The 25,122-nt window shown below is 42.1% G+C and overlaps 1 protein-coding gene across 6 annotated transcripts in view; it reads left to right on the plus strand.

Moving 5' to 3' along the window:
• TRAF5 (TNF receptor associated factor 5) overlaps positions 1–23,641 on the plus strand; it is a 50,273-nt gene extending 26,632 nt beyond the window's left edge. For 5 of the 6 annotated variants that reach the window (XM_077763170.1, XM_077763168.1, XM_077763171.1 and 2 more), the window contains 10 exons: positions 3,302–3,520; positions 5,081–5,138; positions 7,924–8,025; positions 10,549–10,713; positions 11,387–11,464; positions 11,777–11,851; positions 15,326–15,418; positions 19,217–19,357; positions 21,396–21,564; positions 22,223–23,641. In XM_077763170.1, the coding sequence (XP_077619296.1) occupies positions 3,303–3,520; positions 5,081–5,138; positions 7,924–8,025; positions 10,549–10,713; positions 11,387–11,464; positions 11,777–11,851; positions 15,326–15,418; positions 19,217–19,357; positions 21,396–21,564; positions 22,223–22,800 (1,677 nt within the window). In that variant the 5' untranslated portion in view covers position 3,302 and the 3' untranslated portion in view covers positions 22,801–23,641. Of the gene's footprint in view, positions 1–3,187; positions 3,199–3,301; positions 3,521–5,080; positions 5,139–7,923; positions 8,026–10,548; positions 10,714–11,386; positions 11,465–11,776; positions 11,852–15,325; positions 15,419–19,216; positions 19,358–21,395; positions 21,565–22,222 lie in introns of those variants that run through there. The other variant, XM_077763167.1, reaches the window with a different exon arrangement.
• Positions 23,642–25,122: the final 1,481 nt, after the last annotated feature.

Genomic DNA, 25,122 nt, shown 5'->3' on the forward strand with positions numbered 1-25,122 from the left:
TTTTGCATGTTGATGTCCATCTTTTCACCATTTGTGAAAAAAACTGTCTTTGCTCCATTGTATTGCCTTTGCTTCTTTGTCAAAGATCAGTCGGCTATATTTATGTGGGTCTATTTTTGGACTCTCTGTTCTCTTGCATTTATCTCTTTGCCTGTTCTTTCACTACTACTACACTGTCCTTACTATTACAGCTTTATAGTAAGTCTTGAAATAGGGTTCTGTCAATCCTCCAGTTTTGTTCTATTCCTTCAATATTGAGTTGGCTATTCTGGGTCTTTGGGTCCTCAGTTTTTAAGAGTCTAAAGCTGGGGGTAGGGGGATGGGGGTGAAGGGAGGGTCCTGAGACCAAAAGCTCGAGAACTGCTATTATAGAGAAAGATGGACACACAGATGAGTGTATTAAATTCTTTTGTTAAGAAAGAATGTAGTGGAAGGGAACTCAGACTGAACTCATACTACATCTTACTGCCCTATTTTGGGAGCTGAGCAAGCTTGTTGCTTTAGGGTACATCTCTGAGAGTCCAAATTTAGATTCTTTGTGACACAGACATGAGCCTGGTCTTAGGAGAGAATTCTAGAGGGGCCTGGGGCTTGAGTTGTTGTCTTCCCTTGGGACCAACCAGAGAACTCAGGGCAGATTAGGGAGGTTTGGAATTGGTTTTTCCATTTCTCTGAGAGAAAGGTGAATCTTGAGGATTAGGGTTGTGCATGTATATCAAGTGCTATGCCTTTCATCTTCATAATTAAGACCTGTGAAATCTCAAGAGTAATCCCTGTTAAAAGGGGAACAATTGCATCTTGTGCTGTTTACCTACCTGCTACCCTTGACGTTCTGCAAGAAGCACACGCAGAGAGGAAAAGGTGGGGCTTTGGTCTCAAACCCCAGGATTAAAAAAAAAAGTCCCCTGTTCTGCTGGGCTGGGCTCCTCCAAAGAGAAAGCTTTATTTGCTGAAAGACGCCAGTTGCTTACTCTGCTCCATTCATGCCGGCCACACCCCTAGCAGACCACTCCAGCAGTGGGAGAGGCCAGCAGCTGACCCGAGCAGAGCTGGGTGTTGGATGGCACCCATCTCCCGCCTGCACAATCAGGCCACGCAGCTGCTCTCAAGGCCCAGTCGACCTCCTCAACTACAGGAGAATCTTCAGGGATCTCAGGAGCAGGCCAAAGCAAGCAAGCCTAAAGGCCAGGCCTTCCTGTTTCCTAGTCATGTGGAAGGATGTCACCTCCAGGGACCGCCCTTGATTACCTCCCATCCTTTAGCTGCTCTCCCGACACTCTGGAAGCACCACTCCTGGCACTGTGCCTAAAGGGACAGCATTCTTACTTGAGGGGGCAAGGCTGTTGTTAACCTGGGGACCACTGGTGGGTTCAGAGGGTCCTTAAAGGTCCAGAGACCAGGTATGTGTGCTCTTTTATGAGAGGGAAGGTCTAGAGTTTTCATCAGATTTCAAAAGTAGAGAAAGTCCTTCCTTATAAAAAGTTAAAAGGATCACTGTGTTAGAGAGCAACATTAGTTACAGCTGTCCTGCTGAAGATTTTCAGAGTCCTCCCAATAATAATAATGCAACAAATAGTTGAGTTCTCCATGCCTGGCTCAGCACTAAGGGCTGGAGACACAACAATGAGTAAGACCAGATGTGACCCGTATGTCATTGAAGGGCACAGATATAAATGAAATACTCACACAAGTGCATCTAATTCATTCGTTTATTTACTTATTTATTATTTTTTAAAAGTTTCTGTATTTTGAGAAAGAGAGAATGCAAACAGGGGAGGGGCAGAGAGAGAGGGAGAGAGAAAGAATCCCAAGCAGGGTCCACACTGTCATCACAGAGCCCCATATGGGGCTTACAAACACAAACCATGAGATCATGACCTGAGCCAAAATCAAGAGACGCTCAACCAACTGAGTCACCCAGGTGACTTGCATGTTTAATTTAAAAATCAAATGCTGTTCTGAATTTCAGAACCTGGTTTTAACAGTGGAGGTTTAGTTTTTGTTTATTTGTTTGTTTATTTATTTTTAAAATGTTTTATTTATTTCCGAGAGAGAGAGAGAGAGAGACAGTGTGAGCAGGGGAGGGTCAGAGAGAGGGAGACACAGAATCTGAAACAGCCTCCAGGCTCTGAGCTGTCAGCACAGAGCCAGACATGGGGCTCAAACCCACGAACCGTAAGTTTATGACCTGAGCTGAAGTCGGACGCTTAACTGACTGAGCCACCCAGGTGCCCCTGTATATTTATTTTTGAATAGATAATATATTCATGTTCAAAACTTAAAAAAAATTATACAATGAAACACACTCATCCCTGGCCACCCAACTACCATTATTCCCTAGCTGCCCCCAGGAGGCCATGCATGTTTTATAGACTGATGAGTGGGTGTTCTACTATTAGATGGAGGGAGGGAAGAGGAGGGGAGAGAAGAGAAAACTTACCTGAGGATATGATGCTTGAAATTTGAAGCATGAATGTGAAGTGAAGAAGACTGCAAAGGGTTAGGGGAAGCATTTAGATAGAAGCAATAGCTTATGCAAAGGCCCCATGGCAGGAGACAGCTTGACGTATTAGAAAGATGAAAAGAAAGCCCATGTGGCCAGAGTGCAGAAAGCAAGGGGAGAAGTCCGGGATGCTGCTGGGTGGGGAGCATGTGGTCTTGTAACTGCCATAGCATCGTAGACTTTCCCCCTAAAAGCCGAGAGGATATAACCTTCAATCACATTTGGATTTTGAAAATGTTATCCTGGCTGTACTATGGAGAATGGATCGGAGGGGAGAGCAGTTAATGTGTTTATTTAGTTCCGGTAAGAAATGATGTGGCTTGGTGGTGGTGCTATATCTACATATATTGCAAGAAACGTATTGGTATAAAAGGTTCCTGCTTCTGAAAAATGTTAACAAAATACTTGTTTCAATTCTCTCAACTGAGGGGAAGAAAATTACATAATAAGAGTTTGCCTAGAACGTAGTTAACACCTGGCTGTATTTGGTCCAAGCACGTGGCCAAACTGACAGGATAATTTAACATCCTGTAAAAGGTTGATGGACAAGGGGCTGAAGTCTCATAAAATCTTGCTAGAAGTCTTCTGGTCCAGCCTCCTGCCTGACCACCCTCCGAAGACATCTCCCCTGTGCGGGAGCCCTCCAGTGGTTGGAGATTGTTACTGTTGTTACCAAGTCATAACAGAATGACCAGGTGGGTGACGTGCACTAGTTAGGAAACAAGTCACCACAACACCTGATGGCTGTACTTGTTTGGTATTTGCACACTTAACTTTCCTTCTGTTAATCCCCTGCAGAATGGCTTATTCTGAGGCGCATGGAGGGGTCCCCTGTGGTTTCATCCGCCAGAATTCCGGCAACTCCATTTCCCTGGACTTCGAGCCGGACACAGAGTACCGGTTTGTGGAGCAACTGGAAGAACGTTACAAATGTGCCTTCTGCCACTCGGTGCTTCACAACCCGCACCAGACGGGGTGCGGGCACCGCTTCTGCCAGCACTGCATCCTGTCCCTGAGGTGAGTGGGCAGGACCCGCGGCCGTGGCCAGAACAGACGGGGCTGTTCCTGGGATGTAAGTGTCAGACGTGGCCGCTTGACTGTAATTGTGGTTTTTGGAATTGCTGTGGCTGGCCACAGGACCACGAACATGAGGAGGGGCTCTCCCAGGGCCCTTCTCTAGTAGCCTGAGGAATAACCTTTTTTTTTTCCAGTCACTTATTGATAGTCACCTTTTTTCCCTCTTTAAAAAAATTTTAAAAAATTCAATTCCTAGTAACTTCTCTTGAATCCATTTTTAATATCTAATATTGTACAGGTTGGAGAGCTCTATCTAGAATGTAGACATTTATAAAATCAATTTCAAATGCATCATTTTTCTATATTTAAGACCAAAGCACATAAATGGTACCATAGAGCTTAGAGAGGAAATACATTTCTCCTGTATACTTGAGAAAATGTGAAGTCCTTTTCAAGAAAATCTAAGAGACAGAACAGTCCTACCAATTAGGAAAGAGGGCCTCGTTCACTCTTTCATGCCGTGATTTACTGGTCACTTAGTGATTTCCAAATTGGATGGCTGTAGTAACTTATTTATGCTGGTACCTCTGAAAGTGAGCCCTGGGATCCATATTTGTTTTATGTTCGGCTTGCATCAGCGAGAATAATAAGTTTGATGGTGTGAAAAAATAATAAAAAAATAAATGATGAGTAAAAAATAAAATTCAAGTATAATTAACATACAGTGTTCTGCTAGTTTCGGGTGTACAGTGTAATGATTCAACAATCCTCTCCATTACTCAGGGCTCACGAGAGTCACCTTTTCTTGGCATTTAGAGCACATGCGAGGCAAAGCTTGATGCACAGTCTGTGTTGGGAAGGACTTGCATCTCACAGGGGTCTGTGTAGTCGTCGCTCCGACTTTTCCTTGCCTTCAGGCAGAGGTGGTGTCACATCCAGAATGGACCTCCATGCAATGGATGCTGTCCACTTCGGGCAGCGGGAAAACCTGGGTCATGCCATTTGAGGGAGACCAGGAGAGCTATGGAAGCAGGCTGGGGGTGGGGGGGTTAGGGCAGTAAGTAAGTTGTTTCCTCCCAAGCTTAGAAAGGGGGTTATTACAGCACATTCTCATTCATTCATGGGTTTGTCCATTCAGCACCTGTGTGTTCCAGGCACCTTGCTAAACTAAGCTTTGGTGTATGGAGAGGAAGAGCCGGAGGTCATTGTGGAATAGGACCCACTCTCTGCCCTCCAGAACACTCCAGTCTAGTGAAAGAGAGACGTTGTGGCACAATGTGATAAGCAAAAGACTGCCGTGGGAGCACTGGCAGGGGACATTTAACTCTGTCTGGAGGACTGTTTGACTTTCGGCAGACTGGGGAGGTGCTGAAAGTGCAATGGGGGATGGGGGAGAGACACACCCTTCTTGGGGGAGGGAGCAGCAGGAGGGAAGACAGAACCCGGTCTGTTGAAGGGGGAGCTGGAAGGGGCCATGCCTGGCTGGAGTGCTGGGCTGCTCTTGGGAGAGCTTTTGAGGTCAACTCTTAATTCCAGCTCTATTTTTATTTTTCTCTCCAGAGAATTAAATGCAGTCCCGCTCTGCCCTGTAGATAAGGAGGTTATCAAATCTCAGGAGGTAAGAAAATCACTGCTTTGGTTTAGCAGCTCTCTGGGTGATGGAGACGCCAGTGTCCTCAGTGTCCTAGGTTGAATTGGACATAGAGGTTGGAGCAGTAAGAGCGGGAGAGGGGGTCCTTTCTTGGAGTCCACATTCCTCTGCTGTGGGGCCAGGCCAAACCCCCTCCTACCACTGTTTCAGAGGCTTGTTTGTATCTTTATTGACGTCTCCCTCCCCCACCACGACTGACCAAATTTCTACTCTGCCCTCTCCTTACCCTCTTCCAACACAAGCTCCAGGTACATTAAGTTGCTTGGAGAAATTAAACATCTGTTTCTTGGAATTCACTTTCTCCTCTGCTTAATTTCTAGAACTTCCTTTTATTATTATGTCTAACAATAGCTTTATTGAAGTATAATTCATATGCCAAAAATTTATCTTTAAAGTGTACGTGTTTCATGGAAAATAGTAACATAAAATAAAGTGTACATGTTTCTTGGATATATACTTTGGAGTAGAATTCCTCGGTCATATGGTAATTCTGTTTAGGGCCATAATGGTAACTTTATGTGTAACATTCTGAAGAAGTCTTCAGATGATTTTCCAAAGCAACTGCACCATTTTACCTTCCTACCAGAAGGGTGTGAGAGTTCTAACATCTCTAGATCCTCGCCAAAAGTTGTTAATGGCCATTGTTTTGATTACAGTCTTTCTAGTGGGTACCTGTTTTGCTTTGCATTTCTCTAATAATTAATGATATTAAGCATCTTTTTGTGTTTTTGTTCATTTGTATATCGTCTGGGAGAAATACCTACTCAATTTCTTTTCCCATTTTTTAGTGGATTATTGGTCTTTTACTGTTGAGTTCTAAGAGCTCTTTATATATTCTGGATATAAGACTCTTATAAAATGTATGATTTGCAAGTATTTTTCTCCCATTCTGTGAGCTCTCTTTTCACTCTTTTGGTGGTATCCTCTGAAGCATGAAAGCTTTTCATTTTGATGAGATCTTACTTGTCTTGTTTATTTTGGTCGCTTGTTCGTTTAGTGTTGCATCTAAGAAACCATTACCTAACCTCTGATCATGAAGATTTTCTCCCTTAAAACTTCCTTTTAGGGGCTCCTGGGTGGCTCAGTCAGTTAAACATCTGACTTTGGCCCAGGTCATGATCTGGCAGTCTGTGAGTTTGAGCCCGGCGTTGTGCTCTGTGCAGTCAGCTCTGTGCAGTTCCAGAGCCTGGAACCTGCTTCAGATTCTGTGTCTCCCTCTCTCTCTGCTCCCACTTGCCCTCGTTCTCTCTCTCTCTCAAAAATAAATAAACATTTTTAAAAAGTTAAAAAAAAAACCTACCTTCTTTTAAGCTCAGTTTTCTTCCTCCATAATTCTGTTGCAGGACATTCAAGCATCACCTCCTCCAGGAAGCTCCCTGAGCACCTGGTCTGACGTACATGCTCCTTCTCTGTGTTCTTATGTTGTGTTTTCCAAATGCCTAGCAGAGGACAGTGCCGTGTTCGTGTTTGCCTCTCCCACTAGACCAGGCGTTGACGTACTGCAACATGAGATATGTTGGGACAAATCCAGCCTGCCACTGTTATTGTATGGCCCATGAGCTGAGAATGGTTTTCATATAATCAATGAAAAAAATCCAAAGAAGTGTACACAGGAACTCTGTACTATTTTTGCATATCTCATGAGTCGGTAAACTATTTCAAAACAAAAACTTTATTTTATTAAATTTTAAAAAACGTTTATCTATTTTTGAGAGAGAGAGAGAAAGACAGAGTTTGAGTGGTTGGGGGTAGAGAGAGGGAGACACAGACTCTGAACCAGGCTCTAGGTTCCACTGATGTGGGGGTTGAACTCATGAACCGTGAGATCATGACCTGAGCTGAAGTCGGACGCTTAACCGACTGAGCCACCCAGGCACTCCAACAAAAAATTTATTTTAAAAGTCAAAAGAATAACATTTTGTGACACGTGTAAATGATATGAAATTTATATTTCAGTGTCCATAAATAATGTTTTATTGGAACACAGCCAAGCATATCCATTTAAGTATTGCGTGCAGCAGAGCTGAGTAGTTACAAAAGAAAACATCGCGTTGTGGCCTGCAAAGCTGAAAATACTCACTCTCTGATCCTTTATGGAGAAAGTTTGCCAACCCCTGGTGTGTGCTGAAATAGCATGTCCGCACAGCCTCAGTGACACTGCCTGATGACTAATACACAGTTTTATACTGTGACAGGAAGCTGAAAGCGTCACCCTTATCCACAGCCCACCTTCTGACCTTTGAGCATATGAGGTCAGGTGCACCATGAGATTCTCCTGCAGCCTGTTGTGCTGAGCATTGAATTTCCTGGCTTGTATGTTCAGTGGCCTGTCGGAAATACGTATCTGAGAAAGCCTGTTCTTTTATGGTGGCGAATCTGATATTTCCATTCCAACCACCGTCTGGAAGTTTCCACCTGACTTTTTTTTTTTTTAACTTTTTTTTAATGTTTATTTATTTTTGAGAGACAAAGAGACAGAGTGTGAACTGGGGAGGGGCAGAGAGAAGAGGGAGACACAGACTCTGAAGCAAGCTCCAGGCTCCTAGCTGTCATCACAGAGCCTGACATGGGGCTCGAACCCACAAGCCATGAGATCATAACCTGAGCCGAAGTCGGATGCTTAACCGACTGAGCCACCCAGGTGTCCCTCCACCTGATTTTGAGATGTATTTGAAGATTAAATTAATAACAGTTTCATTCACATTGTTCTGAAGGTTTGGATTGTATGAGACCTGTTATATTTCTCTTTTAGGTGTTTAAAGACAATTGCTGCAAGAGAGAAGTCCTCAACTTATATGTGTATTGCAAAAATGCTCCTTTATGTAATGCCAAGAGTATTCTGGGACGATACCAGGTGGGTATTACTCATGACCAATATTTGTTTTTGCCATCTTGCCAGTGGCATGTACTGAACACCTTTATATGACAGTTACTGGGCTAAGCATGATAGAGAGTTCACTGGGTTGCCCTCAGAGAATTCCTGTTTAGCAATACGGTTGGCTACAGTGCAGCACTACAAGAGCTAAGTGTGGGTGAAGGGGTCGGTCTCATATGGGATGCATGGAGGGCATACTGTATGTGACTAGACCTACATTGTTGGTTAGGGGTCCTTGACCGAAAAGAGAAGATGTGGGACATGCTGACCAAAAGGACCTGTCATTCTGGGGAACTGTAAGGATTTGGGGTCCCCAGGGTGGGAGCCAGAGCAACCTGCAGAAAGAGACGATTGCAACGGTCCCTGTCCAAAAGCATTGTCAGGTGCTGGGTGGGTGTTTCCCAGCAGCTGTGGGCCCCAGCTCTCTGGTTTATGATCCGAGGCATCTAATGTAGAACAGAGCAGAACTAAGATGTGATTTAAAGGTGAAGCGTTGGTATGAGCCACAAACACACAAGGTGTAGGGGAAGCGAGGGGGAGTTTCTCCCACATGAAACTGCCCTGCCTGGTTCTTCCATCCAGCTGGGAAAACTCAATAAATGGGAAGCTGGAAATGAGGCTCTGTCACGGCAGGCCCGTATCAGGTTTGATCACACTGTGAAGGAGTAAGAAGTGAGCATCTCTCGCTTCCAGAGAATTGCTTGGGAGCTGCTGAAATTTTCCTCTCCCACCCACACCTTTTGTAACATATTTCAGGTGATTCAGCCTTTTCTCCACCTTACCTCTGAACCCCCCCAGGCACTGAGCTTGTAAATGAGTAAATGATTTCCTTGTTAACCCCAGGATTTCTCTGGGGGTTCACCGACCTCTCTTGAGTTGATAAGCCCTGGAACAAGGCCTCTTTCCAGCTTCGTTGTCACGAAGCCTGAAAAGGAAATGAGGCTCAAACGGACCATCCGTCCATCAGCTTTTGTGACCAGATCTTCACCTTCTAGAGAATAGTGGCTGGTTCCTTTGCACCTGTTTCTTTTGTATTTCCCCTCATTCCTGTCCCCCTTCCCCCACCCCGGCTTGCAAAGGTGACGTGAAGGTTCTCCCAGTAGGAGAATCCTGATGAATGTTCACTATTTTGGTGAGAGCAGAGGGGTAGCAGCAGTGAATTTTCTAGAAGATATGGATTTCAGTGGTCATTATTTGTTGATCCTAAAAGTAAAAGAGAGTAGCTGTAATATTTATTTACCTCCTGCAGAAAGACTGGTTGTGTTTTCTCTCCTTCAGGAAGGGGTCAGCAAGGTGTTTCTGTCAAAAGCCAGTGAGTAGATTTTTTAGGCTTTGTAGGCCATACGATCTGTGTATCAGCCACTCAGCTGTTCCATTTCAGATGGGAAGCAGCTGCTAGCTGTATGTGAACAAATAGGTGTGGCTGTTCTCCAGAAAAACTTTATTTACAAAAGCAAGTACAGGCCAGACTTGGCCCAAGAGCCAGACCTTGCCAACATTGTCTTAAGGGATCTTGCCGGGAACAAACTCACTAGGGGTTTTGAGAACTTGTTAGCATCACAATAACTTGCAGGGATCCAAAGGTTTTATTGATATACCTCCTGCTTGGGGCACCTGGGTGGCTAAATCCATGAAGCGTCCAACTTTGGCTCAGGTCATGATCTCACGGTTCCTGAGTTTGAGCCCTGCATCGGCATTAGCTCAGATCCCACTTCAGAACCTCTGTTCTCCTCTCTGCCTGCCCCTCTCCCACTAGCTCTCTTTTCCTCTCTTGCTCTCAAAATATAAATAAACATTCAAAAAGAAAAAAAGATACACCTCCTGCTTTTCCAAATGGATACCATGAAGAATACTGGAACGAATACTGCCCATGTTATCGTTGTCTCATATTCTGGTTAAGAACATTTCCTGACTAACAAGCCTGACCACTCCCAGCTTCTCTTAGGCCTGTGATTCTTTTTTTTTTTTTTTTTCCCCTTTATCTGCTTTTCTTGACCACTTCTGGAACAGCTCTCTCTCCTTCCCCTTTCTTCCTTTTATAATCCTTTCCTTTCCTTCATATAGTTGGGATATGCCCCATTCTTCTTTGCTCTTTCCCTCCATCCCAACTTTTAAGTCTGCCATGCAGAGATTAGTACTTGGTGCTCGGGGTGGGGATGGAGGGTGCACAGAAGAAATTAAAAATGCCCTTGAAGGACTGGTAAATTACTCCACAAGCCTAAGGAAAGTATTCAGGGACTACCCTGCGAATGTGGGCATGTTACTAGATTATCTAAAATAGACTCAGCTTGCTTCCTTCTTCAGCCATCTTCCCTGTCCTCCTAACTCCTACCAAACAAGGCTGGCCGTCACAGCCTCCCATCTGGGCAGCCCCATCCGTGCCCTCTCCTCTGCAGCCCTGTCTGCCCAGCTGCCCCCAGTATCCACCCCCAGGCTTCCAGCAGACTCCCCTTCTCACCACCTTGGTCAGTGGGGCCCACTGGCCTGTGTTATCTGTTGCAGGACCACCTCCAGCAATGCCCGTTTCAAGCCGTGCAGTGTTCTAATGAGAACTGTCAGAAGCCAGTCCTTCGGAAAGATCTGAAAGAACATTTGAGCGAATATTGCCAGTTTCGAGAGGAAAAATGCCTTTATTGCAAAAAAGATGTGGTAGTGATCAATCTACAGGTAAAAAAAAGGAAGGAAGGAAGGAAGGAAAGAAAAAAAGAAAGAGAGGGAGAGAGAGAAAAGAAAAAAGAAATGAAAAGAAATGAAAAGAAAAGAAAAAAATTGTCTTTATGGGACTGAATTCTACCTGAGTGGTCACAGTGAATTTATTTTTGTACAGAAATAGGTCCAAAGAATTATCTGAGAGTTCCATAAAAAGGCGAAAACCTTCTTGTTGGTAGGACCCTTCTCATTTATCATTGGCAAAAGCATTGTTTTGAGCACCTACTGACTGTGAGTGTGCAAAGAGCCATGCTAGTTATTGGGTCAAGAGGAAGTGACGATACTGTGTCCTCAGGGTGCTTCAGTCCATCTGGAGTGGCAGGACATAGGCAGAAAAAGAGAGCATGCTGTACTTTTCACATGTACCATACTGATGACTTGCAAAGTCTACCCTCTATGAGTCCTACGCCCTCTGACTTTCTTTTGGAATAATTGGAAAATGGAATTGATTTATGTGAAGAAAGCGGCCATCTTTATTTAGTCCTTTTTGGAAGTTGGCTGTATCTTCCTGTAGAGGGCAAGCCACATAACATAGATCCCTAGAGATCTATGCATAAACAGTCTGAGGCCATAGTAGGGAACCCTTGGAAGCACGATTTGGCTCTGTTTCATCACACTTTCTCTGTTTCAGAATCATGAGGAAAACTTGTGTCCTGAGTACCCGGTATCTTGTCCTAACAAGTGTTTGCAGATGATTCCAAGAGCTGAGGTAACTGTAAATGATTCACTTAGTAGATTTTATATAAGATAAAGTTTTAGTAACCAATGTGTGTGTGTTTGATAAAATCCCACAGGCAGAAGCCCAAGGTTTAAATAACCCCCATGCCAGCCATGTTTCTGTGTTCCCTTCCCTTTTCCCCGAGAATTCCTCTCAATTTTTACCATAGCTCTCCCTCCGCCAGGCCTCAGCATGGCTTTTCCCCTTCTGTTCCCTCCCTTCTTCCCAAGATACCCTTGGTTCCCTGCATGCTGCGGTTCTATCAGGCAGTTAGAGAATTGGTGATGAATTTCTGTTTCGTAGGTGGATGAACACCTCGCTGTGTGTCCTGAAGCGGAACAAGACTGTCCTTTTAAGCACTATGGCTGTACTGTAAAGGTATGGAATGCCTTTTTGTTTCTGCCTCTGCATTCTACTGTTTCATTTATTCAGCAGGCTTATTTTACTCTCTGACTCCATTTAGGATGCAGAAGGACTTTCACTTTGGAGAACTTTAAGACTGGTGATTTTAGTCAGGGTTCTTTAGAAAAACAGAATCAATGGGAGATACATACCTACATATACATATAGAGACTTATTTTAAGAAATTAGCTTATGTGATCGTGGGGACTGGCGAATCTGATTATTTGCAGGGCAGACCAGCAGTTTGGAAACTCTGGCTGGAGTTTCTAGGTTGTAGTCTTGAGAAGTGATCCTTCTTCAGGAAACTTTATTCTTTGCTCTTAAAAGGTGGTTGGACGAGGCCCTCCCACATGCCATAGAGTAATCGGCTTTACTTAAAGTCAACTGATTTGTAAATGTTAATCACAGATACAAAAGGTCTTCACAGTAACATCTAGATTAGTGTTGACCAAACAACTGGGCACCATAGTCTAGCCAAGCTGACACATAAAATTAACCATCATGGTAATTATTTCTAAATCAGATTCCACTGTCTCTACCAGATTTTGAGACTTTCTGGAGTCATAATTCTGATGGTTATAAATCTTGGTTTTATGGTACGCCATCTACCACCACGTATTTTGAAACAGAATTGATTTGAAATCATGTTTTAAAATGTATTTTATTACCTATTAAACACGTTTAAGGATGTTATTTTAAAAATTGTATAAAATATGAAAAGAAAAGAAAGCTTGCTTCCTACCTCATTTTAACAGATTCTAGATGGATCAAACTTCTAGGTATTAAAAGTTATTAAAAATATCATACATTGTATTATTTCATACTTTGTATCATCTAAAATTACTCCAAACACAAAGTTTATTGTAGGGGCACCGGGGTTGAGTGCCCGACTCTTGGTTTCAGCTCAGGTCATGGTCTCATGATCTTTTGGGTTCAAGCATTCCATTGGGCTTGCGCTGACAGCATGGAGTCTGCTTGGGTTTCTCTCTCTCTCTCTCTCTCTCACTCTCTCTGTCTGTCTCTCTCAAAATAAATAAACTTTAAAATTTTATTTTACAAATCATAAAAAATGACTTGTAAAGAAAAGGTGAGTGAATTTTTTTATTCTTTTTTTTTTTAATTAAAATTTTTTATTTTTTATTTTTGAGAGAGAGACAGAGTGCGAGCAGGGGAGGGGCAGAGAGAGAGGAAGACACAGAATTCAAAGCAGGCTCCAGGCTCTGAGCGTCAGCACAGAGCCCGATGCGGGGCTCAGACTCACAAACTGCGAGATCATGACCTGAGCTAAAGTTGGATGCCTAATAGACTAAGCCACCGAGGCACTCCTGAATGTTTTTATTCTTGATATAAAAGTCTTTCTTAGATGACTAACACAAAACCAGGAGCTATAATTTTGATGTTTGACCATAAATATTTAAAACTTTTATATGATTTTTTTAAATGCCATAAATAAAATCAAATGGCAAACCACAAACTGGAGGTACATAGCTTCAACATATGACAAGACAAAAAAGGATATTTTCCTAAATAGACAAAGAATCCTTACACTAGGCAAAGGAATATATGAGTAAGTTTCAGAAAAAAAATTCATTTGGCTAACAGATGTAAGAAAAGACACTTAATCTCACACCTAAATGTAAATTATAATAAGAAATATAACTTTCACCATCAAATTCACAAAGATTAAAACAATTTATAATATCCCAACTTTTTTTGAGGACAGTTTAGTTATATCTATGAAAAGTGAGGGACACCTGGCCACCTTAGTTGGTAGAGCATGTGACTCTTGAGCTCAAGGTTGTGAGTTCAAGCCCCACATTAGCATAGAACTTACTTATTTTTTTCTTTTTTCTTCTTTTTTTTGACAGAGGGTGCAAGTGAGCAAAAGGCAGAGAGAGAGAGAGAATCCTATGAGGGGCAGAGAGAGAGAAGCAGGACTCACCTGAATTGGGGCTCTTGCTCACCCCATTCAGGGCACAAGCTCACCTCATGTGGCACTAGAAGTCATGAACCATGAGATAATGAACTGAGCCAAAGTCAGATGCTTAACAACTGAACCGTCCAGGTGCCCAGAGCTTATTTTTAAAAAATAATTTTTTTATTAAAAAAAAGAAAAGGTAAACCCATACATTGGCCTTGTAATTCTGTTGTTAGCAATTTATCTCACATTAATTCTTTGATAAGTATGCAGCGATTACACAAATATACAAATACACTCACACAAAGCTGTTTATATAGCAAAAGACAACAAAATACTAAAATCCTGTAAGTCCATCAGTAAATTACTATGTAATTTTTATTATATATTATAATATATTATTTATGTTTTGGAATACCATGCATCTGATAAAAAGAATGGGATATGTATTTTTTAAAATGAAATATGCTTATGATCTCATTTAGTTAAAAAATGTGTATATATCTTCGCTGACTGGTGAGTGAGAGACTTAGAAAATTGGATGTGGTGCTGGAAAAAAGAGGAGTTTTGCTTTTCATTCTGTATCTTGCTGTATTGTTTGACATAAGCACATCTTTCTCTTATTTTAAGAGCCTATTTGAAAAAAATGCATATTGTGGGAAGCCTTTTAAAAAAATCAGTGAAGAGTCCACAAATTTTCACATATCTAACCAGTGACTGCCTTGGTTACAAAAAGGATAGAGTTTACCTTTTTAGTGCATGAAATATGGAACTGCTTTCTAGCTCTGAAAGGAATCTTCCTCATAGTTAGGTCTAAACTCCCAGTTGGGCTGTAGTCTAGACCTTCCAGGATGAGGAGAAGGTGGAAGAGGAGAGGTATTTATTCTCTGGAAAAGGGGCCAATCCTAAACTGAAGGAAAATTGTTGATAAATATACACTTTGGTTCACGGATCACCCAAAACATCTACCACTTGCTTTTACTAGTGATATAGGCAGTTTGCAGTTCAGTATTTTAATGATTAGGGAAGAAATGACCCTTTATTCTTGCGAACCTGTTATTTGATTTTGAGGGCTACAGATTTGCCTGGGCTGATGTAACAGTTTGGTTGCATGCCTGTGACCTTTGATAGAAGGCAGCATGGAAATGTGTGCTTGGTAGGAGAGAGAACTAACCTAGGCTTGAAAATGATCTGAAGCTAACCCGCCAAGGAGATAGGTTTTGTGAGGGAATAGTTGACAGAGGATAACTACACTTGAACCACGGTCATATATTCCCAGCGCAAGGAAGGAAATCTGTGCTGAGAATTTTGACAGTGGCCTGATTCTCTGTTTCTGTAAGTTTAAAATGGTCTCATGGGCACTGTAGAATCCTCTGGCTGGAAAAGGGATTGGGAGGGGCTGTTTCTCCTGCGACTCACCTTCCGACAAGCAAGCAAAATTGTTACAGGTCTGCTTTAGCAGAATATCTCGCCATTACCTTCATGTTTGGAGCCTTTCCACAGCCTGACTTCCTTTCCTCTTCACATTGAAGGATAAACGGGGGAACCTGCTGGAACATGAGCATTCAGCCTTACGGGACCACATGCTTCTGGTTTTAGAAAAGAACTTCCGGTTAGAAGAACAGGTAAATATTCAAGGGTTCGGATGTAAAGGGAGGCAGCACAACCACTGGGGCTGGTAATGGTTGGTATTTTTATAGTCTCATCTGTCTCAGTACATGTTGACCGGAGGTAGATGTTTTTCTACTAAGCGGCCAGGCAGACTCATAGGATTATAGAACATTTGAACTGGAAGGTGCCTTTGAGATCTCTGGGCCCAACCCTCTCATTTAGCAGATGAAGTAACTAAGCTCAAAGACATTTTGATGTGTTTGTAACTTGTAAGCGGCAGTTTGCTTTCAAACCCACGTCCCTTGATTCTTAGTCCAGAAATACCACGCTGCCTCTGTGCAGCCTATCCACACGCTTTTGGCTAATATCTGGCACCTAGCAGGTGACTAGTAGGTACTTGATGTTTTTGAATTAGACCAATCTTACCATGAAGCAATCGTTTCTATCTGTTCTAGGCATTATGGGTTTTATATGTTTTCTAGTTAAGTCTTAACTCCTGCCTATGAAAAGCTTTGCAGCCTGATAAATGCATACATAAATATTTATTTCACTGAGTTGTGATTACCAAGTGAAATTACGTGTGCAAATGCCTGCCACAGTCCCTGGAATATTCATAATGGACCTCAATAAATGCTGATTCTATTGAGTAATTATTATAAAAGTTAATTATTTTGTTAGAACATCTCAGAGGATCAGACTTCTCAAGCCCTTGTCGGGAAGAGAGGGAGCTGAATTCTCTTACTGCCGATTCATTTATGATGTTTAATTTCATATTCAAGTAGGTATGTGAGTTTCAAGGTCAGACCCTGAAGAAAATAGCGAAGACCAATTAGACTGTGACTTTGGTAGAGGGCACACTGCCCGATAACCATTCCCAAGTTCTTTCTGTACCACTTGCCTCATCCACTCATTCAACAAACAGCTGCCATACGTCAGGTATGAGATTCGTTGCTAGGGTCTCTGAGTCAAGGATGGCGCGGCTTCTGCCCTTGAAGGACTCACGAAAGTGCAAATAGATAAGTTGCTGTGCCATTGGACACGCTGTTGCTCAGTCCGGGGTACAGAGGCTACCGCAGTTTGCTCTGTGGGATTTGGGGAAAGCTCTTCAAGGTAGCACATCTGAGCCTCGTTTTTAAGGAAGAAAAGATTTGTCAACTTAAATGTTGTGGAGAGAGAATGTTCCAGAAAAGGAAAGCTTGTGCCAAGACAGAGAGTTATGAGAGAGGCTGATGGTGCAAGGAACTAGGGTTTTGGGGTGGTAAGCCTCCTGAGTTTCAGACAGAAAGAGCTGGAGACTCTGTGTGCTGGATTCAGATTGCAATGGCCTTCCATGTACATGCAGAAACTGTACATTCAGTTATTTTTTATTCATTCACATCTGCTCTGTTTCAGAAAGGATTTAAGGGCCAAAATTTGAACTAATATTTGTCAGTAATGGGGAGCCAGTGGAGGTTTCGAGATAGGAAAATACAGGTTTCCCCTACTATGGGAACTAGAGCAATCCTATGAAACCTTTCATAAGCCGATGTGGTGTAAAGCACAGACGCAACTACCATTTCATGAAAGTGAAAATCCTCTTTGATTTCTTTTGATTAGTGAAAACAGGCACTAATGCAGGTCTTTCATGAAAGCAAAGTGGCGTAAAGTGAAGTTTTGGATAATGGGGGCAGGTGAAGACCATTACTTGGCCAGCTAATTGTTTGTTTTCATAAGATAAGTCAGCTGATGATAGCATAGAAGATGGATAGAGGGAGAGGAGAGCGTGAGGACGGGGGACCAGGCAGAAGGCTGTTGTCATGAACTAGACAGTAGAGCAGTAGAGCCTGGCAATTGAAGAGTGAGGGCTCTGGAGCCAGATTGCCTGGTTTCCAGACCTGGCCCCACACTTGCCCTATGAGTTTGGACAAGCTCTTCTCCAATTTCCTCATTCATAAAATGGGGTTGTTGAAAGAGCTAAATGAACTAATATATTTAAGCTCTTAGCACAGTGCCAACGTAAAAAACGATTCGGTATTAGGTAAAGGCAAAATACCAGAAGTGATGGTGCTGGTGGAGATGGAGAGGGCATTGAGAGACACTTCAAGGTCACAATGGAAAGCTGTAAGTTTAGAAGGCAGAGAACATGGTAGTTATTAACTGAGATGGACATTCCAGGGCCAGGAGCGGGGTAGAGGTGAGGGTGGGGAGAGGAGACACTGAGGTTTGCTTTTTGTCAAGGAGATATGTCTGCCATGTAGACAGAAGTCAGCTCTCAGGATCTAAATAGAAGATTCTGGGGCCAGAGAGCACATGGTTGTTGCAGCTATTTGTTCATTTATAAAACATGTATCAAATACCCTCTATGTGCCAGGCACTGTGCAAGGCTTTGGGGATGAAGAAATAAGGGAGATGTAGCCTCAATAATTTAGTGTAGGAAAAAGACCAAAACAACGCCAAAAAGCAGTAAGAGTAGTGAAGGTAAGCGAAATGCTAGAATGTAGTCAGAGGGTCTTAGAACTTGAAAGATGACCTAGTAGGTGGTACTAGTGAAGTAATGTTTCTGAGAGAAAGTGCCCTTGAGTGGAGGCTTAAAAAGTGGTAGTTTCTAGCTGGAAGAGGAAGTGTGTGAGAGACCAGGGCCCAATGGACAATAGAAATGTGTAGTCTTGCTGGGCAGGGCACAGTTGGGATGGGAATAGGCCAGGGGCAGATCACGTAGGGCCCTGTAGGGTCTGTAAAGAAACCCACTAAGGGAGGAAGGTGACAAGACCAGATTTGTCTCTGGTTACAGCATGGAGGATGAACTGGCGAAAAACAAAACTAAAGAAAGGGAGAGCATCATTCACTCATACTCAACAAATATTTATCAAACACCTGCAGATGCGAGGCACCAGACCAGTTGCCAGGGTTACAGTGGGCTGTGGGATGTGTGTCCCAGTTCCCATAGAGCTTCCCGTCTGGCGGGAGGGTAAGGGATGGTGTAGGACCGGTTGGGAAGCTGTTGTAGCAGCGCAGGTGAGACATAAGGCTAAAGCAGGTGAGAAATGAAATGAGATGAAATGAGAAGTGGATACAAGAATCAGTTGTTTTGTTGTGTGTCAGGAGTTTAAAGTTGGTCAGTACTGCTGGATGAGTGGATGAGGCGGTAAGAGGAGGGTTTTCTGGGCTCACACTAAAGCTTTTGGTTATTTCCCTGAAATACATTACAGATTCTAAGAGTATATCCTGTCTTGCCTACTGCTTGCTAAGCTAGCTGTACCTTAAACTTTCTACCTCTGTTTCCTTATCTACAAAATGGGACTGATCGTCATACCCAATTCACAGGGTTCTTTGAGAATTAAAAGAGCTCAAGAATACAAGGGTATGACAGACGTTCAGCAAATGTCAGCTATTATTATTGATACTGTGCAGATAGCATCTGTTGTGCTGTGGTGATCAGTACTGTGTGGCTGTTTAATAAGTGTATACTGAATGAATGAAGGAACTAGTTCAGTAAATTTTGTCAAGTGATGTCGCTATCATTAGATGAACCATCATAGTGGGTTAAGTATAGAAAAGGCTGATGAGAAATCTGTGGGTCTGGTTTTTTTGAAGCACCTGCAAATATTGTATAGGAATCTGCCTGTAAATATTTTCCTAGAAATATCTTTTTAAAAATTTATTTATTGAAATTTTATTTAAATCCAAGTTAATAGTAGAATTTAGTGACTTATCACTTACATGTATATATTTTTCTAGAAACTCTATCTGCAATATTTTCCTAGACTTACATTTAAATTATTTTAACTGGTATACATGCACCTTTGTGATCTCATTCCCATTTCTGTTGTTAGATTTCTGATTTATATAAGAACCTAGAACAGAAAGAAAGTAAAATCCAGCAGTTAGCAGAAACTGTAAAGAAATTCGAAAAGGAGTTCAAGCAGTTTGCACAGCTACTTGGCAAAAATGGAAGCTTCCTCTCAAACATCCAGGTGAGAAATGGCCTCTCTATTCATAGCCAAGATTTAGTCTGCAGTTGGCAATCAGGGTTTTTCTTATAACTTTTTTTTTTTTTTACAAATAGTTTATTGTCAAATTAGTTTCCACATAACACTCAGTGCTCATCCCCACAAGTGTCCTCCTCCATGCCCATTCCCCCTCCCCCCGGTTTTTCTTATAACTTAAGTGGAGATAATTTCAAATGTAAAGAAAACCTACACGAGTAAGATAGTGCTTAACAATACCCATGTATTCTTGGGATGCCTGGGTGGCTCAGTTAAGTGTGAGACGGGCTCAGGTCATGATCTCATAGTTGGTGAGTTCGAGCCCCATGTTAGGCTCTCTGCTGTCAGCACAGAGCCCGCTTCGGATCTTCTGCCCCTCCCCTGCTTGTGCTCTCTCTCTCTCCCTCAAAAAAAACAAACAAGCAAGCAAACAAACAAACAAACAAACAAAAAACCTGTGCATTCTCTACCCAAATTCCCCCACTGTGAATATTTTGTTGTGTATCTCTCTACATCTGTCTGTTGCTGTATGTGTGTGTATGTTCTTTCTGAACCATTTGTGAGGAAGCTGTATATATTATGGCCTGTACCTGTACACACTTCAGTATGTGTTTCATAAGAGTAAAGATCTTTTGGGGCACCTGGGTGGCTCAGTCGGTTGGGTGTCCGGCTTCGGCTCAGATCATGATCTCATGTCTTGTAAGTTCAAGCCCCGCATCAGGCTCTGTGCTGACAGCTTGGAGCCTGGAGCCTGCTTTCAGATTGTGTGTCTCCCTCTNTGGGGCTCGAACTCATGAGATGTGAGATCATGACCTGAGCTGATGTCAAATGCTTAACCAAGTAAGTCACCACCTGGTGGCTTTAAACAACACTAAAATATATAAAAAATTTGAGGGGCGCCTGGGTGTCTCAGTCGGTTAAGTGTCCGACTTCGGCTCAGGTNATCTCTCTCTCTCTCTCAGAAATAAAGAAAACATTTAAAAAATTACTTTGCAAATCATGAATGTTAAGTAACCATAAATAAATTTTTAATGATAATATCTTTATTATAATTATAATATCTTTATTATAATTATAATATTTATGGTGAAAAGGGCTTTTTAATGTTTATTTTTTAGAGAGAGGGAGATATGAGCAGGGCAGGAGCGGAGAGAAAGGAAGAGAGAGAGAGAGAGAGAGAGAGAGAGAGAGAGAATCTCAAGCAGGCTCTGCACTGTCAGCAGGGAGACTGACATGGAGCTTGAACCGAAGTCGGACACTAAACCGACTGAGCCACCCAGGCACCCTTATGGTGAAAAAAGATTTTAAGACATGTGGTATGGTAGAAGTTTTGAAATGTGGATTATCCCAGGAGAAGGTAGGCCATGTAACTTCATGCTTTGTCAGCACACTGTGTGTGTGTATGTGTGTGTAAAAAGGAAATCCTTATTTGTTACTATCTCAATTCTGACCTTTTTCTAACACAAAAACCTGTCAGAGTTAAGGTCCTGAGGGACAAGTGTGGAGAAGTATGGGTCTAGTTTTATTTACTCTCTGCCATCTAGGGAGAACAATCTAACGTTCAGGCCTTACCTCAGGGCACTTCTGAACCACCTGTAGTGCTCAGGCCAGAAGAGGTGGGTCTACTTCCCGCTTATTCTCTGCCTTGTAGCGGAGCAGGTGTGGAGTGGATCTGGAGAATAGCCTCTGAGAAGGAAGTGATTAAGGCAAGAGAAGAGACAACAGGAGAACAGAGATACAAAGATAGTTTAGAGCACTGAAGGGAGAGAAGCTGAGGGAGAAGTAAAGTCAGATGAAGAGAAGTTCAAAAATCTGGAACTGTAACTGCTATCAGGAGGAGGAAGAAGATACTAGGTGGTTCATCTCTCTGCAAACCTCACTGAATTTTCTCTCCTGGACTGTGCATTTTAATTGCCTTAATTGATTAATTAAATGTGAAATGTTTGAGTTGAAAAAATTTAATCTCAATGAATTACTGAGATACTAACTTTTTTTTTTTTAAACGCTACAATTCATGTACTGAAAGGCCCTTGCCAGTCACATTGACAAGTCTGCTTGGCTAGAAGCTCAAGTGCGTCAGCTATTACAGATGGCTAATCAGCAACAAAATAAGTTTGACATGAGGACTTTGGTGGAAGCTATTGACACAGTGAAACAGAAAATTACTCTGCTAGAAACCAATGATCAAAGACTAGGTATGGCTCATATTTTACTTCTCTCTGGATGACTGTGTTGTCTGCATGTGTTTCTGGAACAAGCAAACACCTGGCCAGATGGAGAGTTGCAGCTGTCCAGGATAAACAGTGGTGGGGTCTGGTATTTGTGAAACAGAGCAGCATGAGATTCTGGCCACTTGGGGGGAAAACGATGGACAGCGATGAGTGGGGGCTGGAACAGGCAAAGGGTAGAAATGGGCCAGGATATTCCAAAAACAGGGAGTGGTGGTTTTTAAGAAGAGTGGAAAATAATGAGAAAACTAAGGGAGCGATGTGGTCGAAGTGTTGTTTAAAGTATAGGAAAATATGAAAGAGTTTGGCTGTTTAAAAGCATTCCAGTACTAAATAATGGGCCTCACCATCCTAATGAACACGAGTCAAATGCTGTGTGTCTTCTATACACTTTGATGAGCTTCAGTTCAAGAGCATGCATTTGGGTTTTCTTGGTGCTACTTTTGCCAAGATGTGAGATTCACTGGGTTAATTATTCATACAAATGATCCATTGGTGGACATTGAGTCCAGTTCATCTTTAGGATGTCAGAATTTTATTGTTCTCTTCCGATAACACAATTCCATTTTGGGAAAATTCTAAAGACAATTTTAAGGCCTATGGAATCTTTTTTTTTACTTTGCAGTTGTTTTGGAAGGGGAGACTAACAAACATGATGTCCACATTAATATTCATAAGGCACAACTGAATAAAAATGAAGAGCGGTTTAAACTGCTAGAAGGTGCCTGCTATAACGGAAAGCTCATCTGGAAGGTGACAGACTATAAGATGAAGAAGAGGGAGGCCCTGGATGGGCACACGGTGTCCATCTTCAGCCAGCCCTTCTACACCAGCCGGTGTGGGTACCGGCTCTGTGCGAGAGCATACCTGAACGGGGACGGGTCCGGGAAGGGGACACACCTGTCGCTGTACTTCGTGGTGATGCGAGGGGAGTTTGACTCACTGTTGCAGTGGCCATTCAGGCAGAGGGTGACCCTGATGCTTTTGGACCAGAGTGGCAAAAAGAACCACATCATGGAGACCTTCAAGGCTGACCCCAATAGCAGTAGTTTTAAAAGACCTGATGGAGAGATGAACATTGCGTCTGGCTGCCCCCGCTTCGTGGCTCATTCCACTTTGGAGAGTGCCAAGAACACCTACATTAAAGATGACACCGTGTTCCTGAAAGTGGCCGTGGATTTAACTGACCTGGAGGATCTCTAGTCCCTGTTCCTGGAGTGATGAAGGGCTTGTTGGGTCCAGAACCACGGAGGAGGACACCCGTGATTATCATGCGGACTGACACTGAACTTAGTGCACATTTGTATTTGGCTTTTTGCCCCTTGGTGTTTGAAGTCAGTTGTAAACTTCTCAAGTGCTATCCTCTTTTTACATTTTACTCTATTCCAGTTTGACACTTAAAACCTTAGAATATTCTCTCATTATTTATATTTTTATATTTCTTGAAAGATGTTAAGTTTCTTGAAACGAGGTCTGGGGCATATCTCTTTTACTGGTGCTTAGCATAGCGTCTCATGGTAGGCACTATGTGAAATGTTACTGAGGACACAGAGAAAGAATTGAAAATGCTTTGGTATTTTATTCTTTGGCCTGCTGATTTTAGACCTGACCATAAACCTTGTATGGCAAAAGCCATCTTCCAGGATAGACTTCCAGTTAAGTAGTTGGGTGATGTACTTTGAAAGACAATATGCCCAGTTTGGACCAGACTTTTATTAGGTCAAATAAAAATTTGTAGAAATTACTACACCTCTAAATATTTTCACTAAAAATTGCCAGTAGTCAGTAAGGACAGTTTTGCAAGGCTGTGTTAGAAGTGGTGAATAGAGGAAGCATTTTATTCTCCCCGTTGAAGTAAACACAAAGTACTGCACTGTGTGGTGTGTGTGTGTGTATGTGTGTGTGTGTGTGTGTGTGTGTGTGTAGAGAGAGAGAGAGAGAGAGAAGGAGAGATAGTTTATACATATATATGGAGATATAGCCCTCCAACCAAAATTCATGTTTTATTAAGTACAGCCATATGAAAAAAAAAAACCTGTTTTTATAGGTCAGAAAAGGTCAAGTATTAGCAGTTTCATAAGGTTCAATTTAGTACATATGTATGTACATGAATTTGTATACACCTAGTTTAGAGGTATGTTGGTAATAATAGTAAGTTACTGTGAGGATGGGCAGAATTTAGTATATGATGGAGAAGAAGGTCATAAATGGATAAGAGGAATTTAAAACCTAGGGAGAAAATCATTATTAGTCCTATGGTATCAGAAGTATTCCCATCCCAGACTGATTGCTAAAAGCAGTATCTCCTGTTCTTTTTGAGAGAACTTTTGAATTCACAAATTGGTATGAAAATGGGCATTTCTATAAACTTGTGACATTTCTTGTTGAAGTTGTGAGTACTTGTAAGGAACAGAAATGATTATATTCTTACGTGTCTGTCTGTGTGGGTCTATCTACCGGGGTGTATATACAAGTCAAAGTGAATCCCTCTGACTCTTGATAGGCCTGAACTTAACAAAAAAGAACTCAATTTTCCTGAGCCCTGCCTCATTGTTATGCAGCTCAGTGTTTACTGACACTCCATCTGACTGACCCCCTTGAGTGTGTGGGGATAAAGTGCCATTGGCTAAGGGCCACTTAATGCAGCCTAGCCGGTTGATGATCATGCACCTTACAGCTTTTGAGCAGTTGATCTGATAGACGAAACATGATTTTTATACCAGTGGCTTCTGGAATAATTGGAACTTTCTTAATCTCTTCTGTGAAAATTTTCAAGATGCTAAAGACTCATTTGCAGAAATCATCCCAAAGACCTAAATTCAAAGAAATATGTTCACAATGGAAACTGGATGTTCCTAATCCAGTCCAAGTCCTTGAGAGTAGAAGATCATATTGTACTTAGTTTTAAGTCGTTGGTATGAAAAGCATTTTAAAGTGAATTTATCAAAATACTGGTTTTGTGTTCTAACCAACTTCTCTGCATAAAGAGCTTCAAACATGGCATGGTTTGCTTATGAGTTCAGAGTCCCTTTGTTATTGAAACAGTCATCGTGTAACAAGGTATTCCAGAGTAAAAAGCACTTCTTTCTCAAAAAGAAGAGTTGTGATTTTTGTTTTACAGAAGTGGATCCATGTAAACTGTTTTTCCTCTTTTATGATCTGAGCAGTTATTTTTATTCTATATCAGAAATATTTAAAGAGTTTATTTTTTAAGTAATCTCTACCCTCAACGTAGGGCTCGAATTCACAACCCCAAGATCAGGAGTCCCATGCTCTATTGACAGAGCCAGTGGGGTGCCCCTGTATCAGAAATATTTAAATTTATTCTATTTTGGTGGGGTTTCAATTCCTGATGAAAAGAAAACAATACTTTGGCATAAGAGGAAGTTAAGAGCCTTGAGCAAGGTATGTACAGGATTAAAGTAGGGTGGTGAGGTGCGGTACATATGAATGCGAATTAACAGAACTGAACTCTGACCCCTGATATCCAAATTTGATTTTTCAGAGAAACAGGAGATAGTCACA

The sequence above is a fragment of the Crocuta crocuta genome, unplaced genomic scaffold (assembly GCF_008692635.1).
Source record: "Crocuta crocuta isolate KB4526 unplaced genomic scaffold, BGI_CrCroc_1.0 scaffold3, whole genome shotgun sequence".
Lineage (NCBI taxonomy): Eukaryota > Metazoa > Chordata > Mammalia > Carnivora > Hyaenidae > Crocuta > Crocuta crocuta.